At 42.0% G+C, this 23,543-nt stretch overlaps 1 protein-coding gene across 1 annotated transcript in view; it reads right to left on the minus strand.

Moving 5' to 3' along the window:
* Positions 1-18,690, minus strand: part of STK26 (serine/threonine kinase 26) — a 53,243-nt gene extending 34,553 nt beyond the window's left edge. The window contains exons 1-2 of the mRNA XM_047716178.1: positions 18,508-18,690; positions 18,257-18,407 (exon numbers count right to left, since the gene is read on the minus strand). Coding sequence (XP_047572134.1) covers positions 18,257-18,298 — 42 coding nt within the window. The 5' untranslated portion in view covers positions 18,299-18,407; positions 18,508-18,690. The remainder of the gene's footprint in view (positions 1-18,256; positions 18,408-18,507) is intronic.
* Positions 18,691-23,543: the final 4,853 nt, after the last annotated feature.

Genomic DNA, 23,543 nt, shown 5'->3' on the forward strand with positions numbered 1-23,543 from the left:
TACCATTACTCCTTCCCCCCTTGCATAGGGAATACCAGTTCATTTGCAAAAAGAAATAAAAACGGCCCTGATTATCACAGTATTTCCATTTTTCCAAAGAATTCCAGCTTGGAGACCTCTTCTGCTTTTTGTTGTAAATTAATCTCCTCTTGAAGTTTACCAACTCTTCCGAAACTGAAATTTCTCAACCCATCTCCATCCTACCCTACACTCCACACTGTCAAAAGCCTGCGTGAATATCCTAATCCCTATCCCTAAAGGTACAGATTTACCAGTTTGAACCCCCACTGATTTGTGCTGGCACTGCTGACACCTGTTCATGTTACCAAAGCAAAACATTTGACAAATTCAATACTCAAAGAGAGGCGGGACATGCTACTGACATAATGAGATACGACGAACATGAGTTGAATCTTTTAATTTTTAACAAATACCATTATAAACATAAGGCTATTTACGTGTTCTTGACACAGCTGTGTTTGGGATATTTTATTAGTTAAAATCTATAGCCTTTGTTCATTTACCAATCAACACTGCTATTCTCCAAGAAGGAGAATCAACTTCCAGTACCAAATTTCAACACATGTACAAAATCTGAACGTTTTTCCTCCAAAAAAAAAAAAAATGCTATATGGTCTCTTTAGGAATGTTAAAGTGTCATTTTATTTTAGAACTGGGAGGAACCCTTATAAAATATTTAGGTTTTTGATTTTATAATGAATGATTTCCAGCTGGGGGCAGGGTGGGGAGGGACAATAAACAAACATATAACCTCAAGATGGAGACAAATGACAAAGTTCCTTAATTAGTTCTTGAACTGCCACAGCCAAAATAAGCTTGATGAGCAATTCAAGGTAATTAAAATGCTTTGAACAGTGTGCTACCCAAAAAGATCTGTGATCTACAACTGGAGCTGACTTGTACCCTATCATTTTACAGCCCTAACCAGAGAGAAAGTACCACTCACCAAACAAATCCTCACTGCCCACCCCGAAAGGACCCATAAAACATTCTGAAAAACACAACCTTAGAAATCCCTTTGTCCTTTCTTGCCTTGGAGAATTTCTTTCCCTTCCTTTCCCTTCTTCCCACCCAGTCTTAAAGCCAGCTCAGCTACCCAGTGATGCCTTTCCTGACCATCCCAGCAGGTTGGCTTGACACATCATTCCTAGGAATTTCTGGACAGGCTAGGACGGAGTCACCGAAAGCTGTCAGCAGACAAGTGGAAAAATCAAGTCTATGTTCCAGGTAGCTCCCTCATGTCTGCACCTAGCCCCGAGCCTACTTTGTGACAAAGGCTAGAGTGCCATGATAAAAGAAGAGATGATGTCTGACACTTTCCGGGGGGGAGGGGTGACGCCCTCATAGATCTTCATGATTAACTGAATATGGAGATAAAAGAAATCAGCAGCAAATTACAAGTAATGCCTGCTAGTCTTTTTCTCCCTTGATAATTCTGTGATTTACCAATATATATTTTATGGCCGATAGCACCTCCCCCACTAAATCAAGTAGTTAAGCAGCATTTGGTAGAGCCTGATTATTTCATATGCTATGATCTAATAATTTTAATGCATTTTTGATTAAGTACTATTCTCCTTACTGCTGACAAACCTGAGACGTTAATTGTAGGGTGAAGGCACTCATTCAGTTACAAGGAGGAAACAAATGTGATTATGTCTGACACTCAGCACTCTATTCATTTTTCTCTAACAGATACCACCCTTTAATTTAAAATAGTGATGAAAGCAATCAGTGCCTTCTACGATGTTCCTATATGAAATCCTCCCACTTTTATTTTCTTGCTTTAGAGACTAAGAAAAATATTAAAATCTATCTGTATACATACACACACACATATAATTTGTATTATCATTATCAATACAACTTTCCATATAATTCAACCACAAAAATTTCTGCCTAGAAAACAAACAAAAATGTCTATCTATTTAGCATCACAGTAATGGGATCAATACATAAGTCAGTTACTTTCATAAAGAGCAACTTTCCTATTATCTTACTGTATCCCTAACCTCCGAGCAAATGCTATAAAATGTTTCCTTTATTTAGATCAGCAATTTCAGTGTGGTCCCATAACCTAAGACAGCGGTCAGTGTACTATTCTGTAAAGGGCCAAACAGTAAATGTCTCAAGCTTTGTGGGCAAGGTACATTTTGTGGCCCCTGTCACATATGCCTCTTCTCATTCAAAGACTCTTTAAAAACATGAAAAAATATTTTTTAGGTTGGAGGCTACACACAAACAGGCTGGAGGTGGGGCTTGGCCCTTGGCTACAGTTCTCCCACAGCTGCTTTAAGGAATCCACTGGATGTATGTAATACATAAACTCTGCCCTAATACATCTAGAATAGTCTTAGCTTGAGAAAACATTAACTTAAATCCTTTTCTCGGCTTTGTGGTTCAGATGACAACCCTGGTTGAGAAAGGCTGCATTGGATTAACAAAGGTCCAAAAACACTACTGGAAGAAGATGATCGCTATTATTTTCAAAAGACACAGGCATTCAAAAATATTTAACGCAGGGAAGATAAAATCCAAAAGTTTCTAGAAACTTTTGTCCAAAGCATAAGCCAAACACTACAGCCTCACTATAATTACACACAGAAGCAAAGTAATTATACATTAATTGCCTCAGTAGAAAATTAATTACATCTAATTCAAAATGTGTTTGGAACAGGTACCTGATTCCTTCCATATATACACAGTCACACATGCTTTATCTTTGTAAACAATAACCCTAGTCCAGCCTCCCGAGCAGAATCCCCCACATTCACAGTTTCAGATCTCACTTTACATTCGAGGACAGCCATGCAGGCATGGTTTCATAGTATAGAGGAACAGAATACACTACATTCCTCATTCTAGTACCTAGGGGGAAATAACTTAGTGTCTTAGCAGGAAAAAAAAAAAAATCGTTAAATTCTCAAGCTCTGGAACAACCTGCCCATATTAAATAAAAATATTCTTTCACAATACACAGATCATCTTTCCAGTTAGAGGAGTTTTTCAAAAATCGTCTAAAACTGTGCTTCGTCTTTCAATCAGGATCGTACTTATACCATCGCTGTGTGACACACTGTGCTCAAAAAAGACACACAAGAGAAATGAAAACGCTCCTAGTTACACGGATGGGACTCTCCCAAAGCACCTTGGCATGTGGGGGAACCAGGGAACCTGGGGTGGGGGGAGGTTGTAATCCCTGAACAGAAAACAATCTTCGTTGGGTTTTTAGGTATGAGAACATTTATACCTTTTAAACTCCTGAGAAGTTAAAAGCCAACAATAGAAACACATGGTATTCAGTACCAGTAAGTGTTCTTAGAAAAAAACCAACTGGACTACATACCACTTAGAACTCTTCTCTTAGCCAAGACATAAATCAAGTAGTGCTAAAAAGTCATTAAGCAAACTTATTTTAAAGTAAATCTGAGATGCCACTCAGCCTTGCAATGCTCCAAAGAACTGTTTTAATCATTCCCTCCCTGAAGGAGACTTTTAAGGCCAGCACCTACTGGAAAAGGAACAATAATATCAAACCCAGTCATTTGAAAGAAGCTTCCTTCTCTTTAGCCTTGCTCCCCGCCCCACCCAAATAACAGTCCAAATGAGCCAAATATAACCCAGTGATAATCTAGCGCTTTTCCTTGTTAATGAAAGGTATTCATTTTGCCTACAGAAGGAAAAAAGTAAAAGGCCACGCAAAACGACTCCAAGTGTCTAGAAACAATTTATTGGCCGAGTACACATGCCATCAAAATTGCAAATCTTAAACAGAAAAGCAGCTGAACTCCCCATCCCTACGATGTCAGCTCTTCCCCCCCCCCCAGATCTTTCACAAGCTTTCTCCTGACCCAAAAGACTCTTTACATATGGTCCCTTGCCACAGCAAATCAATTATTAAATGTAACTTTTATCACAGAAGTCATAAGCAACAAGAAAGAAATGAATGACTATTACCTCCCCAATTTCCTTTTCTGTTAGTTTTTTCTCCTCTCTGCAGAAAGTAGAGAAATTTCCCATTCTCAAAAACAGAGAGAGAATTCGAAATCTTTAAAGTGAGAGGCTACTTTTTTCCCCTTCCTTGGAAATACTGTCTTTCTCTTCTTCCAGAGTCCACACCTTTCCCCTCACCTACATTTTCTGTCTGCTCGTGAGGCAGCAGGAAGCCTCTGGTATTATGAAATTCTACCTTCCTCAAGCAGGGTTTGCACTGCAGCCTCCAAAACGATGCCTGAAACTCAGCAGATAGAGCCATAGCAACAGCGGTTAATAGTTTTGTTTTTTTTTTTTCCACTTGCCATTACCAGAAATCACAGTCCAAAAGGACGACCATGGAGTGTCACTTATGCTAAATCCTCGAAACTGATTCATTATTTAACTAGTTAAATCCCACGTTTTCATTTTATGTGCCCTTTGGAAAGCTGTGACAGAGGAAAAAAGATCTTTCAGTGACAGCCACATTTTTCATGAAGAGATAAATAGTTTAAAAAAAAAAAAAAAGCAGCTCTCTGGGTACAAGATTTTATTGGTCCCTGAAACAGAATCTGAGGTCCCATCTCCTCCGTTCCCTATCACCTCAGAATCTATAGTGTAAAGGACTTATAGCAATTTTAGCTTCAAAATAAGAGCTTACACACAATGATCACAAGTTTCTGTTAACCAGAAGTCATTTGCATACTACCCACATGACTCTGATTTTACTCACAGGTAAACCGATTGGTATTTATTTATCCTAAGCAATTCCTTTGATGCAATGACGCTCTGTAAAACTATTCTATGGGAGAAATTAAGCAGAGAACTGAGAATCTTGATAAATATAATCCTTTGTAATGCTCAACTCAACCCTAATTCACTAAAACATCTTAACACTGGTATTGGATTTCATTAAAAGTCACTTCCCATGATCTGTATCCTATATGGAACAGACTGCTGTGAGCCCAATGTCTTCAGGAATAATAATAGTTTAAGCAGTAAAAGCAGAAAGAACTAGCCATGATAAAAATGTAGCATGTGTTGCATCCCGATAACCCTGTTACATATTTAGACAAAGGCACACATATACATACGTATTTAGAGTAAATATTTTGAAAGACGGTAAAGAATTCTACATATTTTCTATCTAATAAAAATATTTAGCAAATCCACGGATATCATGTTACCGAGCACATATTTTTTACATGTATTTTACTGAATTCCCCTTATTTTTAAAAAATATTTTATTTATTTATTGGACAGACAGAGATCACAAGTAGGCAGAGATGCAGGCAGAGAGAGAGGAGGAAGCAGGCTTCCTGCTGAGCAGAGAGCCTGATATGGGGCTCGATCCCAGGACCCTGGGATCATGACCTGAGCTGAAGGCAGAGGCTTTAACCCACTGAGCCACCCAGGCGCCCCCTAAATTCCCCTTATACACAGAACTTTTTTTTTTTAAACAGTTTTTTTAAAGATTTTATTTATTTATTTGACAGATAGAGATCACAAGTAGGCAGAGAGGCAGAGAGAGAGAGAGAGAGATAGGAGGAAGCAGGCTCCCTGCTGAGCAGAGAGCCCGATTCGGGGCTGGATCCCAAGACCCTGAGATCATGACCGGAGCCAAAGGCAGAGGCTTTAAACCCAATGAGCCACCCAGGCGCCCCTACACAGAACTTTTTTAATTCTTTAAAGAAATTGTTTTAAGTAATCTCTATACCCAACATGGGGCTCAAACTCACAACCCTCAGATCAAGAGTCGCACATTCTACCAACTGAGCCAGCCAGGTGCCCCATACACAGACCCTCTTAAATGATACTGCCAAATAGTAATTTCCTGCTTTTTGACTTTAGTGACCATCCTAACATTTATTCATTTTTTATTTCAACAATGCACTTTTCTACTTTTTACGTTTTAGAATTTATTGCCTATTTTTTTCCTTTTTTAAATTAACATATAATGTATTATTAGCCCCAGGGGTACAGATCTGTGAATTATCAGACTTACACTCTTCACAGCACTCACCATAGCACATACCCTCTAAAAAGATTTTATTTATTTACATGGAAGAGCGGGGCAGACAAGGGGCAGAGGGAGAAGGACAAGCAGATTCCCTGCTGAGTGGGGAGTCTGAGGCGGGGCTCCATTCCAGGGCCCCGAGATTGTGACCTGAGTCGGAAGTCAGATGCTTAACCAACTGAGCCACCCGCGTACCCCACTTTTCTACCTTCTAAAACAGTTATGTCTAGAATTGATAAAAAATTAAAAATTTTTTTGATTAAAAATTAATTAAAAGTTAATTAATTAAAAATTAAAAATTCCATGGCAAACACTGAGCCTCATCTTCTTGAAGAGAAGAATACACTTTGTGTACAATACAAATTGTGAGTGCATATATACAACCCCTATCAATTTTCTTCAACAAAAAGTTAATCTACTACCCAGAAGCATGAAAAAAATGGGTCACAAGAGTAACTAAGTATCCTGGAAAAGAGACAGCACATAAGAGGTAAGAAGTATAAGGTAAAAGTACAGGAATTTTTACACCCAAAGAAACTGAATTCCCTCAAGGGGGAGCAAGTTACCTAGGGACCCAAGGAATTGATCTTCATGATAATCATGGCTTTAAATGTGTTCAGAGGTAATACGTCTTCTGTACATGCTTTTGAACATGGGCATTGGAGGCAAATCTTTGATTCTGAAGGATAATTTTGTTTCTGTTGGTTTTGTGTTCATTTTAGAAATTGAAAAGTGATTTAGATCCAAGGCCACGGAATGAGGTGCACAATCAAGTTTGCTCACATCGTTTGGTGTTGGCAAACTCATTAAGCAGGCCCTATTTGCTTCTTTTATTTTCATTCCTAATCCTTTGTTTAAACTAAGCTCTGAGCTGCTCTACATGGTACCTGTTGGCAAATGGGAATATATTAATCTGACAGGTAGAGAGAACAATTTAGAGAGCAATAGCTGGACCCAGAAAGGCCATTTAGGAATTGGTATTTCCTTAACGTTTCAGAAGTAACTTCCTCTCCCCACCCCAGGAATTTACATATGTAAGCACAAGTTGGCTTTGGACTGTCAGGACCACGAATGGGCATTTTTTGACATAATAGCAGCCCAGAGTTATTACATCCAGCAGAGTATTTTTGGGGAGGGGAGGGGGCAATAGCAGGGCGGAAAAAAAAGGGGGGGATTCTGAACAATAAAAATTGATATGATGCATCAATATTCTTTAAGATTTTATTTATTTATTTGACAGACAGAGATCACAAGTAGGCAGAGAGGCAGGCAGAGAGAGAGAGGAGGAAGCAGGCTCCCCGCTGAGCAGAGAGCCTGATGGGGGGCTCCATCCCAGGACCCTGGGACCATGACCTGAGCCGAAGGCAGCGGCTTAACCCACTGAGCCACCCAGGCGCCCTTTTTTTTTTTTTTTTTTAAAGATTTTATTTGACAAGTTGCATTTTCACAACTACAAGCATAAATAGGTTTCATGTTCTTGATAAACGTATTTGCATTTGAAGATAAGAGTACTGACTGACAAGCAGAGAGAGTCAATTATCATATGGTTTCACTTATTTGTGGAGCATAACAAATAGCATGGAGGACAAGGGGAGATGGAGAGGAGAAGGGAGTTGAGGGAAATTGGAAGGGGAGGTGAACCATGAGAGACTATGGACTCTGAAAAACGATCTGAGAATTTTGAAGGGGTGGGGGGTGGGAGGTTGGGGGCACCAGGTGGTGGGTATTGTAGAGGGCACGGATTGCATGGAGCACTGGGTGTGGTGCAAAAATAATGAATACTGTTATGCTGAAAAAATAAAAAAAAAAAAAAGAGTACTGACTGAGTTTTCAAATCTACCTAGATCAAGGAAAACAGAAGTGATGGGTGACACTGAGATTTTGCCAAGTTGTAGCACTTCCAACACAAAGTTGCTTTCAGCTCCTCCCATCATGTTTCTCTCCTTTCCATACCAAATTACTCATCAAGGTCTGTTCGTCTTGAGTGGTGCTCAGAGTGGTCGCCAGATAAATGGAGCAACTAGGAATGCGTTAGAAATGCAAACACACAGGCCCCAGTGCAGACCTACAGAATCAGAAATTCTGGCCATGGGGCCCAGCAGTCTAGCAAACCCTCCAGGTGGTTCTGCTGCATGCTCAAGTGGGACCATCACTGCCCTAAATCAAACCCTTGCTAACGAAAGCCTGGGGTATTTCAACATCTGCTGATTATATCCAGCCTACCCCCTCTCTAAACCATCCTGTTGGGTTGGAAGCTTAACGCAACTTTCCAAAAACAAAGAACAAACGAAATAACCACTGCTTTCATCACTTCACTTTCTTGCTGAAAATGTCCTTGTTGTAGACTGAGTTTAAAGAAAAAACAAAACTGTCTCAGTCTGGCATTCAAGGCCTATCACAGTTTGGCCCTAAGAGTTCATGCCAGTGGCACCTACCTCAAATCTGTGATGGAGGGAACCTGGTGCGTTCTCCCTTTGTATCTTTTTCCTTGCGTTATCTCCTGTTCTCCTTTAATGGCATCCTATAAATGACCATTCCCTTCCTTAGTCTGCTCTACCCTGGAATGCTCCTGAATCAGTTTCTATCCCATTTGCGATTCATCGCCACTGTTCCACATTGCCAGCTTTCTAAAGGTGTCTAGTCTTTAAGGTGACTAGGTGTCTAGTCTCTCCAGGTACAGCAAAAACTTCTCCAGGCCTGGGATTCTTTTTTATACTTTCTGTATCTCAAAAATAGGCTTCAAGTACCATGTCCTACGCAAAGTAGGCCTTCCAAACTTTGTTGCTGATAATTTTCGAACTTAAATCACACCCAGTTGTTTCATGACAACTAAGGGCGGAAAAACATTAAACCTGGATCACCAGTGTCCAACCTGGGAAAGTCTAATATGTTACCATTAACACATAGGAAAGCTCAGAGCTAAAAAGTTCGAACAAAGGATTTAAACTAAAACTACAGAAACAAACAGGACCCTAATTAATGAGCTTGCTAACTGTTCTTCCCATGGGGTCAGTAGCACTTTAAAAGCATATATTTGAAAAATGCTTCTTTCCCTGAGGCCGCCAGACACACTGAGGCCGCCAGACACACTGACTGTAGTCTCCTTAACCACAAGAGGTCAAAGTTCTATTTTCTGTCACCATACTTAGTAGCATGTGTGCATGCTTTGCTGATTGGTTTCTTTTGTGTTTCTGCTCAGAGTGAAGGCAGGCAGCAGGAAATTGAGACCAGGGAGTCCAGAAACTTTCCCAGGTCTAGTAGGCAGTGACAACGAGGAGGTAGAGGCTCTGGGAAGAAATAATGACTTTATGGTTTCTACTGGCTTGGCTTCCCCAAATTTTCTTGCATTTATAAAAACAACTTATGCCCCACCTGATGATCTGTGTTGTCTATCCCTTCCCCGTCACCCACTGCTGTGTTATTTATATGACACTGCATCATTATATTAGCTTAATATAACATACTGTAAAGTGATATGTTGCAAAGCCAAAGGTTTAATGGAAAGCTGGGGGGAGGGGGATGAAACGGGCACTAACAGAGCAACTCAAAAATGCATTTTCAAAGAAAAAAATCTGGATGCGTCTAGATGTCCTTGAAGTATTTCCTCCACCTGCCAAAAATTCACTCCTAGGATTGTGTTACCAGGCACTATTGAAACCTGGTAGAGTAATTCACTAGTATGCTTTGAAATTCCCTAACATATCTAGTGTGGTATGGATTTCAAATCCAGTAAAACTTCATTAGGTTGGTACTGGTGAGCTGTTTCTGTAATTCAAAGCAACTGTTACTCTTCAGCTAGACACCCTATTGTTCTGTAATGAACAAACTGAAAATTCCAATGGTGGCTGATTTGAACACTACTTTTCTCTGTCCTTTGCATTTAAAATTGATAGGGTTTTACACAGGTTTCTTTTCCCTACGTACTTTTTAAACAGGTGAAAGGAGGAGAGGGCAGAAAAACACCACAAAGAACACACAATCTGCTACCAGGATCACAAAGAACGACTGGAAAGTTTTTCCCGTAAAGGTTTTTCGTGAGAAAAAGACAAAAATATAATGTCTTCCATTTCCTCAGCAGCACATTTTCGAAGTGACTTGACCGAAGAGGAGGAAAGTAGCCACTTTAAAAAAAAAAAGAGTATTTCTGGGCTCCTGGGTGGCTCAGATGGTTGAGCATCTGTCTTCAGCTCAGGTCATGAGCTCCAGGTCCAGGGATCAAGTCCCTGCTCACTGAGCTCCTAGCTCAGATAGGAGTCTGCTTCTCCTTCTCCCTCCACCTCTCCCCGTGCCTGTGTTCTTTCCATCTCTTTCCCTCTCAAATGAATAAATAAAATCTTTAAAAAAAGAGAGTATTTTCAACTCTTTCACCTAAAGCTGTCTGCAATTTTGCTTGCGTTAGTTTCTCAGGACGTATGAACCACAATTCTGTTCTCATTTTGCTAGAAGAGCCGAAGCTATGCCATACCAATGACTAATCTGATATTTCAGGACACGGATCATTTTAATCCATGATGGTATGTATGATAAATGAAGGAAAAGAAAGGCCAGCAGGGTACAGTCAGGGAAATGCTGGAACAAGTCCAGAACAGGCTGAGAGGGGGGTGTGTAGCTCCATCCCCAGTTAGGTAAATGCTGGTGACAGGTGGTGCGGAGACAGAGGCAGGAATAGAGGAGAAGGACGGGATCAGGCTGCACTAGGTTTCCTGGCTTCTCTGAATGGGCATGTCAAGTAAACCGCCTGAATTACATGGGATCTGGGGGAGTGACATCAAAGAGGATGATGGGTAGAGCTGGCTAGCAATGTGTTTTGCTTTAAAATCCAAATGTAAAGGCATTTTCCGAGTGGATAGCTCTTCCTACCTCACAGGACTACTGAGAGGAATTAGTCAATATATATTTTTTAAAAGATTTTATTTATTTATTTGAGAGAGAGACAGAGTACAAGGAGAAGCAGAGGGAGAGGGAGCAGCAGACACCCCAGTGAGCAGGGAGCCAGACACGGTGCTCGATCCCAGGACTCCAAGATCATGATCTGGAGCTGAAGGCAGACACTTAACGGACTGAGCCACCCAGGCGCCCCAGATTAGTCAATATATTTTTTTAAATGTTTGATTTCACAAGCATTAATTCAAAGATGACCATGTAACACTGTAGTCTAAAATGGCAGATGACAAAATGAGAAACATACGTAAGATGGGAGTCCAAATTTTAGTAGTGCCTATTTTATTGATTTTTGTTCTCTTAAAAGCAAAATTACCTCACGGCTTTCTTCCAGAGACATTTCTTTACATGTACCTGTGGTGAAAATTGTTTGGGTCTTAATGACAAGAAATGAAAAGCAGTTTGCCGCTGTTAAATTTGTTCTCCTAATTCCATTTTCTAGCAACAAATAAGATGAATAAAACCATCACTCATTCAGAAGGCACGGTTCAGTCAAAAACAACCATCAAGCTATCTAAGGTGCTACTACTGGATTTCCTTTTTTTATTTTTTAGACATTATTCCCTGTAAAATGAGAACATCCACGGGAGAGGTCATTCACTGAGCCATTAATCAAAAATACCTTAAGTGCTCGCTTCGGCAGCACATATACTAAAAATACCTTAATATGTAATTTATCAGATTCTTTCTAATGTGACAGCTGGGACAGAGAAGCAAAACAATTTCTTTTATTTATTTGTTTGCCTTTTGAGGACGGTGGGGTGGGGAGAGGAACAGAGAGAAAAGACAAATGGTTAATTTCTCATAAAGACACAAATTTGTCTGCAATCAGCCCAAGTTACAAGAAAAGCAACGAGTTTCCTTTTTCACTCAAAGGCCCTGGAAAGAGAAATGAGAATTTCCTTGTGTGGACAGCTGATTAGTTAGAAGTATAGGTTGCCAGACATGTTACATATAATGTATTAAAATCATTTTAGTAAGTACAAAAAGTCTACATCGTATACACATAAATCAGCCTCCATGATCTGTTAAGAATTCAAGCATTACACAATATACTCAAAGACACAGAATGGAAAAAAAGTTAGAAAAGTTTAGTCTATATGGAACTCATTAGCCAACAATTTTACATACAATTCATGCCTAGTGACATAAATAAAAGTAAAATATAAATATAGTAAAGTATAATATAAATAAAGTATGAAAAAGTAAAATTCAAGAAATTTACAACCCCGTTTGAAAGACAAGTATGTTAGAGAAAATCTAAGGCAGTGTATGAAGCAAGGACTGGACTGCATACTACTGACAAGAGATATAATGGGTGCCTGGAAATACCAGAGATTTATGTAGCCTGGACCACTCAGGCAAAGTTCACGGAGATAGTAAGTTTGCGGACCTTGAGAATCAGGTAGCATCTGGTCAGCCAGTAATTGCTAAAAGGTAAGTGGCATGGTGGAACAAAAGGGATTTCTTGCCGGGGAAATAGTGATAATGCAAAGTTTGCAGCGGTAGACCAGAGCCAGATAACAGAAAAGTCTGGAAAGCTGAGCAGAAGACTTTGGGTATGGTACTGGTAGTGTGGGGAAGAGAAGAGGAAGACAGGATTTCAACAGAAAAATGTGGGTTATCAAGTAGGAGAGAGATAAGATAATGAGAGTGTTTTCATGTGATTAGTCTAGCATTGTTTTGCAGGATGAACAGCCCATATACATCATAACACCTTTTATAAAGGGGCTCGAAATATACCCCGCAGATGGCAGTTAATTCATCCTAATAACAGCTCATTGAAGCAAAGGAAATGCAGCTTTTATTATTCCCCATTTTGGAGATGATTTACTCAAGGTCACTGAATAAATAAAAGGCAGAATAAAAAACACAGTATCATGATGTCCATAGGTTCCTAAGTACCAGTTAAATTATGTTCTCTTATTTTCTACGACTCAAGCAAGGGACATACATTATGGACCTCTGTCCTCAAGTGCCATTTCCAGATCCTCATTAGTGTTCAAGACACGTATCCTACCATCCCCATTCCTGTTACTCTCCCTCTAGCCCCTGGCCCTCTAACTCCACACCTTTCACCCACCTCCAACTCTCCTAGCTAATAGTTGTTTCTGATTATTCTGTTCCAGTTGGTCTTAGCCAGTATCATTAGCATATTCAACTTTTCTGTATCAACCACTCATCAATAAGGACAATGGTATGGCTTTATCAATCGAAGCCAATGCTTTTAAAACTCTTTCCACCTCAAACTGCAAAGCTCAAATTACACCTTCGGAAGGTGTGAGGGAGGTAAGAACTACACATACTAGACTGTGGCACCAAGCTGAATTCCTCTCCAACTTTCTTCAAGATCAGAGTTAGTTAAAGGATTGCCCCCAGTTAACCCCTTCTTGGTGCTGACACATTTTCTCATCCTCCCATGCATCTTGAAGTCACCCCTCCTTTTCTTACAAGCTAGTCCCCCACTTACGCTTCCTATCTCGTGAGGGCCCACAACCACCACATACTCTCTCTGGCCTTAGCAACTTCTCCCTTCTTGGTGGCTCCTTTTCAGTTTCAAGTAGAGAGACTGGCATATAATAAATGCTCAGTAAATGCCTGATGAATGACTAAAGCTCCAGATCTGTATCTTCAAATATTTTTTGGACATTAAAAAAAATTATTTATTTATTGGGGGAAGGGGCATAGGGAGAGGAGAGAACGTTTAAAGCAGACTCCCCGCTGAGTGTGGAGCCAGATGCGGGGTTCAGTCCCAGAACCCTAAGATCATGACCTGAGCAGAAATCAAGACATTTTTTTTAAAAACAGACTTATTAAGGTATATTGTGGTACCAAAAAATTGTACATATTTCATGCATACAATTTCATGAGTTTGGACATACATGTACACCTGTGAAACCATCACCACAATCAAGGTAATAGACTACTGTTCCACATTTTCACTTCATCATCTCATTGTTACCTCAAACTTCCCAACTGTAGAACAGAAATCATTAACTTCCTACCAGACCTGGCTCTTCCTCTTAATTTTCCAATTTCTTTCATATATGTACTGTAACTCCCAGTTTCCCATATTCAACACCACAACACCTTTGATGCCTCCTTCTGTAATTAGCTAATTATTAAGTCTAGAAATCATATCTTTTTCTTCATAGTACTGGGCATATGGAAAGCAATCAGTCAATGCAAGGTCCACTGCCTCTGTACAGGTTATGATCATCCCCCTGAAACAGCCTCAGCAGATCCAACTGCCTCAAGACTCTCAAACCTCCATGTCATCAGTTCACCCCATCTTGGGATTTCTCTTTCTATATATAACTGTTCACCAAGCCTCCTTTACTTAGAGAAGTTTCACAGCCAGTCTAAAGGCCAGAGTCCGTCCTTAGAATTCAAGAACCACCATGATCTAGACCCAATCATGTTTTGCAATCTCAACTCTTATTATTCTAGAGGAATTCATCATAATCCAAATGATTTTATCTCGCTCTCAAAGATTCTGTGTGCATGCGCACTTGTGGGGGTTGCGCTTTTCCCTGTCTACATGCCTTTGCTCAGGGTACATCCCTGCCTGGAAACACCCTCCCCAATATGGACCCCAATAATCCTTAGCGGTTAGTTTACCTTCTGTAAGCCTTCAACTCCTCCAGTCAGTAAGTTCTATTCTAGAATAATTTTTATTATTTTATATTTCATGCACTAGATTTAACTCCTCAACATTGTAGGACCTTCAAGGGCTAGAGATCATGTAGTATAATTCTGTGTCCTTCCCAGAACCCAATAATGAAGTTCAGCAATGCAAGACAGTGTTTTCCATCTCTTTGATAAAAGTCTTTAATAAAGTGTTCATTAATTCTTAAACTTCATTTCCATTTCACATCTCAATTAATAACTGCTTAAAAACTGTCCCACCTAGGGGTGCCTGGGTAGCTCAGGCAGTTAAGAATCTGACTGTTGATCTCAGGGTCATTGACTTCAAGCCCTACACTGGGCTCCACGCTGGGTGTGGAGAGGACTTAAAAACAAAGCAAAAAACCCCAAAACCAAAAACCAAAACCATACCACCTTTATCATACTTAAGGATAGATGAAGGCTACTTTTAAAATTCTTTAATAGAAACTTTAAAAAGCTTTCACAAGAGACCTAACATAAAGCATAACATAATACCACTGAGTACTCCAAGTCAACATTTAACTTTATTCTCCCACCTACATTTTATGGAAGATTTAACAACCAATTTAGAATACTTGCCTAATAAACACTAATGCAGGTTCTAAGGGAAAATATCTTAAACTTAAGTGTAACTTATAACTGAAAACTTCAAAGAAAAATATGTTTTAAATCATTAAAGAGTAAATATTTGAGTGGAAAGAAACAGGTTTATTGGTTTATTATTTTTTTTAAAGTTGTGCTTTAAATATTTTTCAAGAGTTTAGCTCCTGGTATGGAAAATTCCTTTAGGTATACACTAACAAAGTAAGCACAAATTAAGTACAAAACAAATTCATACCCTCAACATTTGGTGTAAGAGGGCAAAAATGTTCATTCCCACAATATTAAGAAACATCAACAATATGAGTTTGAATAACTAATTCATAAGGAAGAGTTTGAACTGGACCAAATCCTGGATTTTCTTTCGTCACTCCAAGTTTCTTTTCTATTTTAAACTAGTGGCAACAGAAATTTCTTTGTTTGAAAGTCAGGAATGCTGAAGTCTTAAGTGATAGAACAGGTAGCTCGGCTTCTACTTCATGTCTCTCCTCAGGGGGAGAAAAACACTGCGGATAAAGTAATTTTGTTTTTATTTCTGGAAAAATCATTTTTTCCATCAATCTTCATAATTCTCTAAAATAAACTGTTAAAAAGTTATAGGCCGGTCAACCACTTCACCCTGACTTGTGGAAATACTATACATTAATTTCAAGAACACATGGCTTACTCAAGTTTTCTTACTATTCTAAGGGTTTAAAAGTTGCTCCTAAGTCTTGAACAAAAGTCCAGGAGAATTTTACAAGCTCATGATATATTTCTGCATCTCATCTGCAGTATTTGGGAACAAAAGAATAGTCAAAGTAGTCTAGGCTCAAGAGTCACACTGAATGCCATCAAATTTATTTTTAGGGTACCGTACAATTTTAACAGTGGAAAACTTTTGTGTTGCTCAAATGCTTAAGAACTACACCTACAAATAAAGTAGAAATAAGCAGCTAAGAATTTACCATTTCATTACAATGGAGAAAGTGACAAATATCCCTCTCTTCTTTGCTAATATGGAGATGACTGCCCTCCCCAAATAATGTGGGACAAAGTAACCACAACCTTGAGAAGGCATACAGTGAACAGCAGAACTTGTAAATTAAAAGATGTGATTCACATTCTAAACTACCTTAATTAAGATTTTAAAGTTCAAGAGATAGGGAACTCCGATAATTAAAGCAGGGAACATTAAGAAATACTGAACAGCACGCAGGTCCTAAGCCATATAAATCAAATAAACACAAATCAAGTAAGGACCAGAAACCATTTTCTCCTTAGCACACAGAGTTCCCCAGAATCGCAAACTTGATGAACGCGAGGCACTCTCTGTGCTGACGCAGGCGCACACAATGGAGACAAGCATGGAGACCCCCAGAGACAAACTTTCCATCTGTACCGTTCTACTCTCCACATAAAGGAAAGCAGAGCAGGGTGAGAAGTTTTTCGCACTTCTTCCACATCAGACGGGGCAAAATTGGGAGTTAGTATTGCAAACGACTAATCTCTGGCTAAACCAAAGGCAGACTGAATGAATGGGGTGTGGGGCAGGGTGGATAGGGGAATGAGCGAGGCAGGGAGGGGGGTGGCCTCAGAAAAAAGTTTGAAGCATTCTGTAAAGCCTGAATGGATTAACCTTTTAAAAAGCCCCAATATTTCTCATTTCCCTTTTTCTTCCTCCCTCCCTCTCTCTCTCTTTATTAAATACACACCGACTTCCTGGGACTCAACACAGACATGCTCTATACTCAGCTAAAAGGCCTGGTGCTTAGTACACACGGGAGTCCTAGGATTGATGTATGTCCCACACAAATGGTCCTTTTGTGATTAAGTATTTTTAAAATTACTTTTTTGTGACCATGCATAAAATATGACCTATTGCTAAAAAAAAAAAAGGATGAATTCCATGCATCGATTAGTAAACTGAGTCCCCAATCCACAGCGCTTTATTTTTTACTAGAAACATAAGGTGTCTATTTACTACTCTAAGCGTGTTTTTTGTTTTTTTCTAAGCGTGTTTTCTGAACTTGAAAAAGTCTGCTTTCACATTTTTAAAAGATAATGAGGGACTGAGGCTTTAGGGTTTCTAGTCTCTGATCTGTTCACAAATGGGTTGTTTAGACTATTTAGCAAAGGGAAAAAAAAGTGAATGCTTAAAAGTTAGTAGATCTGAGTAACATTTAGTAGATAGCTTGAAATGGACCAGTTTAAAAACCTAACCGCGTAAAAAGTGTAGGGACACATCGCTTATTTCTTCTTGAATAAAAATAAAAATATAACGGGGGGGAGGGGTCTGGGTAAATCTGGAGTAAGGAGATGGGTCCCAATCATTAGTCCCTTGTCCAGGACAAAAAGCTTCCTTCAACCACATGCAACAGTCTCTTGTAGGAAAGGCGGGGGTGGGTGGGTGGGGGGGGGGGGGCTGGGGAGTCATCACCTTGGCCACTCTGACACAGGACCCTGCATTTCTCACGCCACACTATGGGCTAGGCCAGGTGGGGGGAGCAAGACAGAGCTTCGCCCTTAAGAAGCAACAGCAAAAGGGGAAAAGAAGCCACCTCGCTCTTCACTCTACGAACACAGGAAGAGCCTAATTCAATGCCGCCGCCACCGACACCCCCTTGTCTTGCTCCGCCCCAACGTGTGTGTGTGCGGGGGGGGGCACGACTTGCGTTTTACCCCACAAATTCCGAAACACCTCCATCTCTCCCAGGTTAAGACCTCCCACCTCCACTCCCCAGCCGGACCAAGCTCTGCAGGCGCAGGTGTCTGGATCTGGCCTATTTTTATGCTCCCCCGCCCCCTCCCCCCGCACCTCGCCGCGCGCTGGGTCCCTCCCCGCCCTCCCCGCGCAGTGCACCAGCTAGCCTCCCGCGCAGTGCACCAGCTAGCCGAAACGCCGGGAAACGCTTCGAGCCCTACTCCACGGTCACCTGGCCCCTGCGCTCGGCCCTGCCGTCAGGAGAGTCCCGGGGCCGCCTCTGGCGGCCGGGGACCGCGCACGGGGCTCCGGGGCAGTCACGTGGTCGGCAGCGGCGGCCTGGGCTTCCTCACCTGCATCCCGGGAACTTGGACAGCCACCGGTGAGTGGGCCATGAAGGCGACGGCTGCTCAGCACTGTTCCTGCGGCGGCGGCGCCTGGGGCTAGGACTGGCTCCTCCTCCGGGGGTAGCTCGGCGGCCCTCCCAGGCTTTTCGACCGGGGCCTGGAAGGACACACAGAAGTGGGGTGACGGGGCTGGTGGCGCGTAGCCCCGGGCTGGGGGGTGGGCGGTTGGCGGCGGGGCTGCCCGGGACTCAGTCTACCTTTCTGGCGCCCGCCCGCCGCTGTTGCCGCCGCCTCCGCCGCCGCTCCTCTTCCCGAACGCGGGGCGCAGCGTGTGGCGGTGGCCGGGACCTGGGCTCGAGTGATGCCGCCCGTCTGCGCCTCGCCGCTTTAGGAAGAGGAGGTGGAGGAGCCCCAGCAAGCCACCCGCCCGCCGGGCCGGGAGGCGGTTGGGGGCGGTTCCGCCATTGGCCCTGCCCCCGCCCTGCCGCCGGGCGGTGTCAGGAGCGCCGGGGCTCCTCGCGGTGCAGGGTTGTGGCTGGGCTCGCCGGCGGAGGGGCGGGCTCCCCCCGCGCACACGGAGAGGAGAAGCCGGGGGCTGGGGGACCCGGCACCCGGCTCGGCCTGGGAAGGGAATGGAGGAGTCTGGGTGACCCTGCGGGTAGGAGGGCGTCCCAGACGCGGCCACGTTGCAGGCAAGCGTTCGAAGCTGGGGCACACGCAGCTTCGGAGACGACTTGAGTTGAAAGTTGGGGAGTGTTGGAAGTCCTTCTAGGTTCCCCGATCTAGTCGAGGGTGGAGGCACGGAAAACCACCGAGTCGGTGGACCCCGACTCATTCCCGCAGTCGGGTCCCTGCCCCCCACCCCTCCGGGTGGGGCGGCGCCTCTGGACGGATTTGTAGCCGCTCGCTGGCGTTCTGGATTCCCCGCCCCCAGACATGCTTCAGGTGACTTGAACCTGAGGCTACCCCTGCCTCTTGGGCTGTCAGTTCGTGGAAGGCGGCCAGACTGGGGCTTCTCTTCCCAAGTTTGCACGTGGAACAGAGAGAGAGAGGGAAATTGGAAAACAGATAGTACTTCAACAGAAAATTAATGAGGATGATAGAGGTATGGAAAACGAGACTGGATCATTAGCAGTGCGCCTTACTGAACTCGACATATACGCAGCCGTGGTTTCAGCAATTCCTTGCTTCTGCTCGCTCTTAAATTCCACTCCAGCAGGGAGAGGACTCCTTTTGAGACTACCCTAATGATAATAACAGTAACAATGATAATAGTAACAATTACAGAAATCTCATCATGAAGGCACCTTTGCGGACCAACAGGGGTTAATTAAATTTTAAAATGTCATATCCAAGTGCCAATTTAAGACAAGGATGAAGTTCCTTACATTGTGGGTTGTTATAGGTCTATACCCAACACAGTGTTGGGGCTCTAGTAGACACTCGCTAAAAGTTTCTTTTGTTTTGTTGTTGTTGTGGTGGTGGTTTTGGTGCTTTTGAATCTTTCTCAAAAGATAGCATCTTATTGTTATCAATATAATTATTATTAGTAGGTGTCATTTTCTTTGTGCTCGGACTGCCAAGTGCTAGATATGCGTTACCAGATTGAATCGTTACAAGGGCCCTCTGAGGTCATATTGCCTCCCCCACCATTTTACAGGTGATGAAAAGACCTCGGTGGGTTAAATAATTTGATCCAAATATCACACAGTTAAGAAGTGGTAGAGCTGAGAATCCAAACACAAGTCCCTCTAACTTTTAAGATTTACTTTTTTAGCAACTGTCAAGGATACAATAGATTGTTGTAAACTATAGCCACCATGCTGTACATGACATCCCAAGAACTTACTCATCTTCTAACTGGAAGTTTGTACCCTTTGACCACCTTCACTTATGTCCCCTCTCACCTGCCCCTGCCAACCACCAGTCTACTCTCTATACGTTTGGTATTTTTTAGATCATTCAGTATTTAGGCTCTTTCTCTCTCTCTCTCTCTCTCTGATTTCTTTCCCTTAGCATAATGCCCTTGAAGTCCATCCATATTGTCACAAATGGCAGGATTTCCTTCCTTTTCAAGGTTGAATAATATTCCATTGCATGTAGAGCCATCACATTTCATTATCCATTCAGATGATAAAGGATATAATTGCATTCTCCTTACACCTAGTTCCCCATGTCCAGGCCCTCACAACTTCTAACCTGATGATAGGCCCCAATCCACTCTCCATTTTCCACCAGCCCAGCTCATACTTAACAATGCCAGCCTGGTCAGAAATCTGTAGTGCCACCTAAACTTTAATGTCCTTATAGGTTCTCTAGAATTCTCGGGGCACCTGGGTGGCTCAGTTGGTTAAGCATCTGCCTTTGGGGGTTCCTGTGTGGCTCAGTCACTAGGCGTCTGCCTTGGGCTTAGGTCATGATCCCAGGGTCCTGGGATGGAGCCCCTGCATCCTGCTCCCTGCTCAGCAGAGAGTCTGCTTCTCCCTCTCCCTCTGCCTCACCCCCAGCTTGTGCTCTCTCTCTCTGTCTCAAATAAATAAATAAAATCTTTTAAAAAAAGATTTTATTTATTTATTTGAGACAGAGATCACAAGTAGGGGGAGAGGCAGGCAGAGAGAGAGAGAGGAGGAGGCAGGCTCCCTGCTGAGCAGAGAGTTGAATGTGGGGCTCGATCCCAGGACCCAGGGATCATGACCTGAGCCGAAGGCAGAGGCTTAACCCACTGAGCCACCCAGGCACCCCTAAATAAATAAAATCTTAAAGAAAAAAAAAAGAAGTTCCCTAGGATTCTTTTTAAAGTGCAGAGTTTGATTTAGCACGTCTGGAATGGGCCCAAGATTCTGCATTGCTAACTGTTTCCCAAGTGGTGCCAGTGCAGGTGATTCTCAGGTGATGCTTTGAGTAGCAATGGTCTAAATCTCAAGTCCCAGCCCCACTGAACCTTCCTCATTGTTCCAGATCCTCCTTCGATACTCTTCCTCTTGCATATTGGTGGAAGTAGTGTCAACATTGTAGTTCTTTCTTCTTATTTCATGAATTTCATTTGTTTGGTCTGCCCAACAAGATGATTAACTCCCTGAGGCCAGAGATCCAGCTTCTCTTACCTAGAAATTATTCAGGTAGAACGTCAGCTTTCTGAGGGCAAGATTTTTGTCTGGATTGTTCGGTGCTGTATCCTCAGAGCCTAGAAGAGTGTGTGGCACATAATAAGCCCTCAGGAGATATTTGTTGAATGAATGAGTGATGAATGAATGAATGAATGAATGAATTATTCCTTTGAATTGCTCACTGAGGTTAGTATAGTGCTAGGCTAGTAATGGGTCCACTGATTTTTTTTAAGATTTTTTTTTAATATTTTATTTATTTATTTGAGAGAGAGAGAGACAATGAGAGAGAGCATGAGCGAGGAGAAGGTCAGAGGGAGAAGCAGACTTCCCGTGGAGCTGGGAGCCTAATGCGGGACTCGATCCCAGGACTCCAGGATCATGACCTGGGCTGAAGGCAGTTGCTTAACCAACTGAGCCACCCAGGCACCTGGGTCCACTGTATTTTTAATTGATGCTTGGCTAACCTCCAGGTCACTGCTCTTGTTGAATCTTTAAATTGTTCACTTTACTATATGTTACACTGTTAATTTTTTGTGTCCTAAGTTCTTTCCAGTTACTTTAATTTCCCAACTGCCTAAGAGTGAGTTGTGTAATTTTAATAAATAAGTGAATTACACCTATCTGAGAAGTGACTTTCCCTGACGTCCTTCTGAGCCAGACTGTGGAAGACTGAATGCTAAATTTTGAGACCTGAACTATGAGACATTTCCTTAAAAAAACTGCTTTTGAAATCTTAGTAAACTTTCCGACCCTTATTTAGGACCACTGCTATTAAATAAATTATCTGTTGTCGTAATTATACTTGATCATGATCACTTGAGTTGTGACATGGAGTTCCTTGTGGTTTGGTTATGCTTTTTCATATATATGTATATATATTTCTTAATTTAAAGATTTTATTTATTTGAGAGAGAGAGAGAGAGAATAAGATAGAGAGCATGAGGGGGGAAGGTCAGAGGAAGAAGCAGACCCCCTGCTGAGCAGGGAGCCCGATGTAGGACTCAATCCCGGAACTCCAGGATCATGACCTGAGCTGAAGGCAGTTGCTCAACCAACTGAGCCACCCAGGTGCTCTATATTTCTTAATTTAAGTAAAATGACAAGAAATTCGTGTGTGCTTTTGTTACCCCCCACCAAAAAGGACACTTGAGTACTTTACTTCAAAATGTCAGCCCAGAATCCAATGATATGTTACCATGTATTCCCACAACTCGATGGAAGAAGTTCCTTGAGGGGAGACACCACATCGTATGCTCTTTGGTAGCCTCATAGAATGCAAGATTGTGCCTCAGATTGGATTTGCTACCTGCTTGTCCGTCGGGGCCTGAGTGGCTATGAATACTTAATAACTGTGTAAGTAAAGTAAGATCGTATACAAATTAAGCAAAGTCAGTGAAGTTAGACATTGTCTTTGAGCCCACCAAAACTTAATAATTTAAATTTACAATCTGTGGTTTCAATTTCCTGACATGTGTCATACCCTCAATACTAAATATTTAACTTTACCCATGTTTATAAATATTTACTGAGTGAATTGGTTCATGGCTACAGTGTAGGGAGATAGAAATGGCCAGACAAACTTTGATGTAGGCAGTGGTAAGGTAATGATGTCTTAGGGCTCTGGTTCTCAACCAGGGGCAGTTTTGCCTGTTGGAGATGTTTTGGTTGTCACCAATGGGGAAGAAAGGATGCCATCGGGATGCTGCTATCCATACTCCAGTGGGCAAGACAGCCCTTAACAACAAGAAACTGCCCAGCCCAAACTGTCAATGGTGCCAAGCTTTGAGAAACCATGCTCTGTACTCTTTGCATTAAGGGTTACTAACCAAGAAACAGACTTGGGAAACACTGTTCCCTGAGCATTTCAGTTCAGTGTGGTGGCTGGGGCAGAAAACAAAAACAAAAGCCCAAAAAACAGCCCGAAAAGCCATCACCAACAAAAAACACTCCAAAAGATATTGGGTCCCATCAAGGGAGAGTACTGGAAACAAAGCAGTTATTTTTGTTACCTTTGTATGAAATCATAGATCATCTTCCCCCAAAGAGTGAATACTACCTAGTAAAAAGTAATATTGAACAGAGAATAAGTTTAAGAAAAATTTAATGATTGACTTAAAAATATTTAATCATGGGGGTGCCTGGGTGGCTCAGAGGAGTAAGCCTCTGCCTTCGGCTCAGGTCATGAT

This window comes from Lutra lutra, chromosome X, assembly GCF_902655055.1.
Source record: "Lutra lutra chromosome X, mLutLut1.2, whole genome shotgun sequence".
Lineage (NCBI taxonomy): Eukaryota > Metazoa > Chordata > Mammalia > Carnivora > Mustelidae > Lutra > Lutra lutra.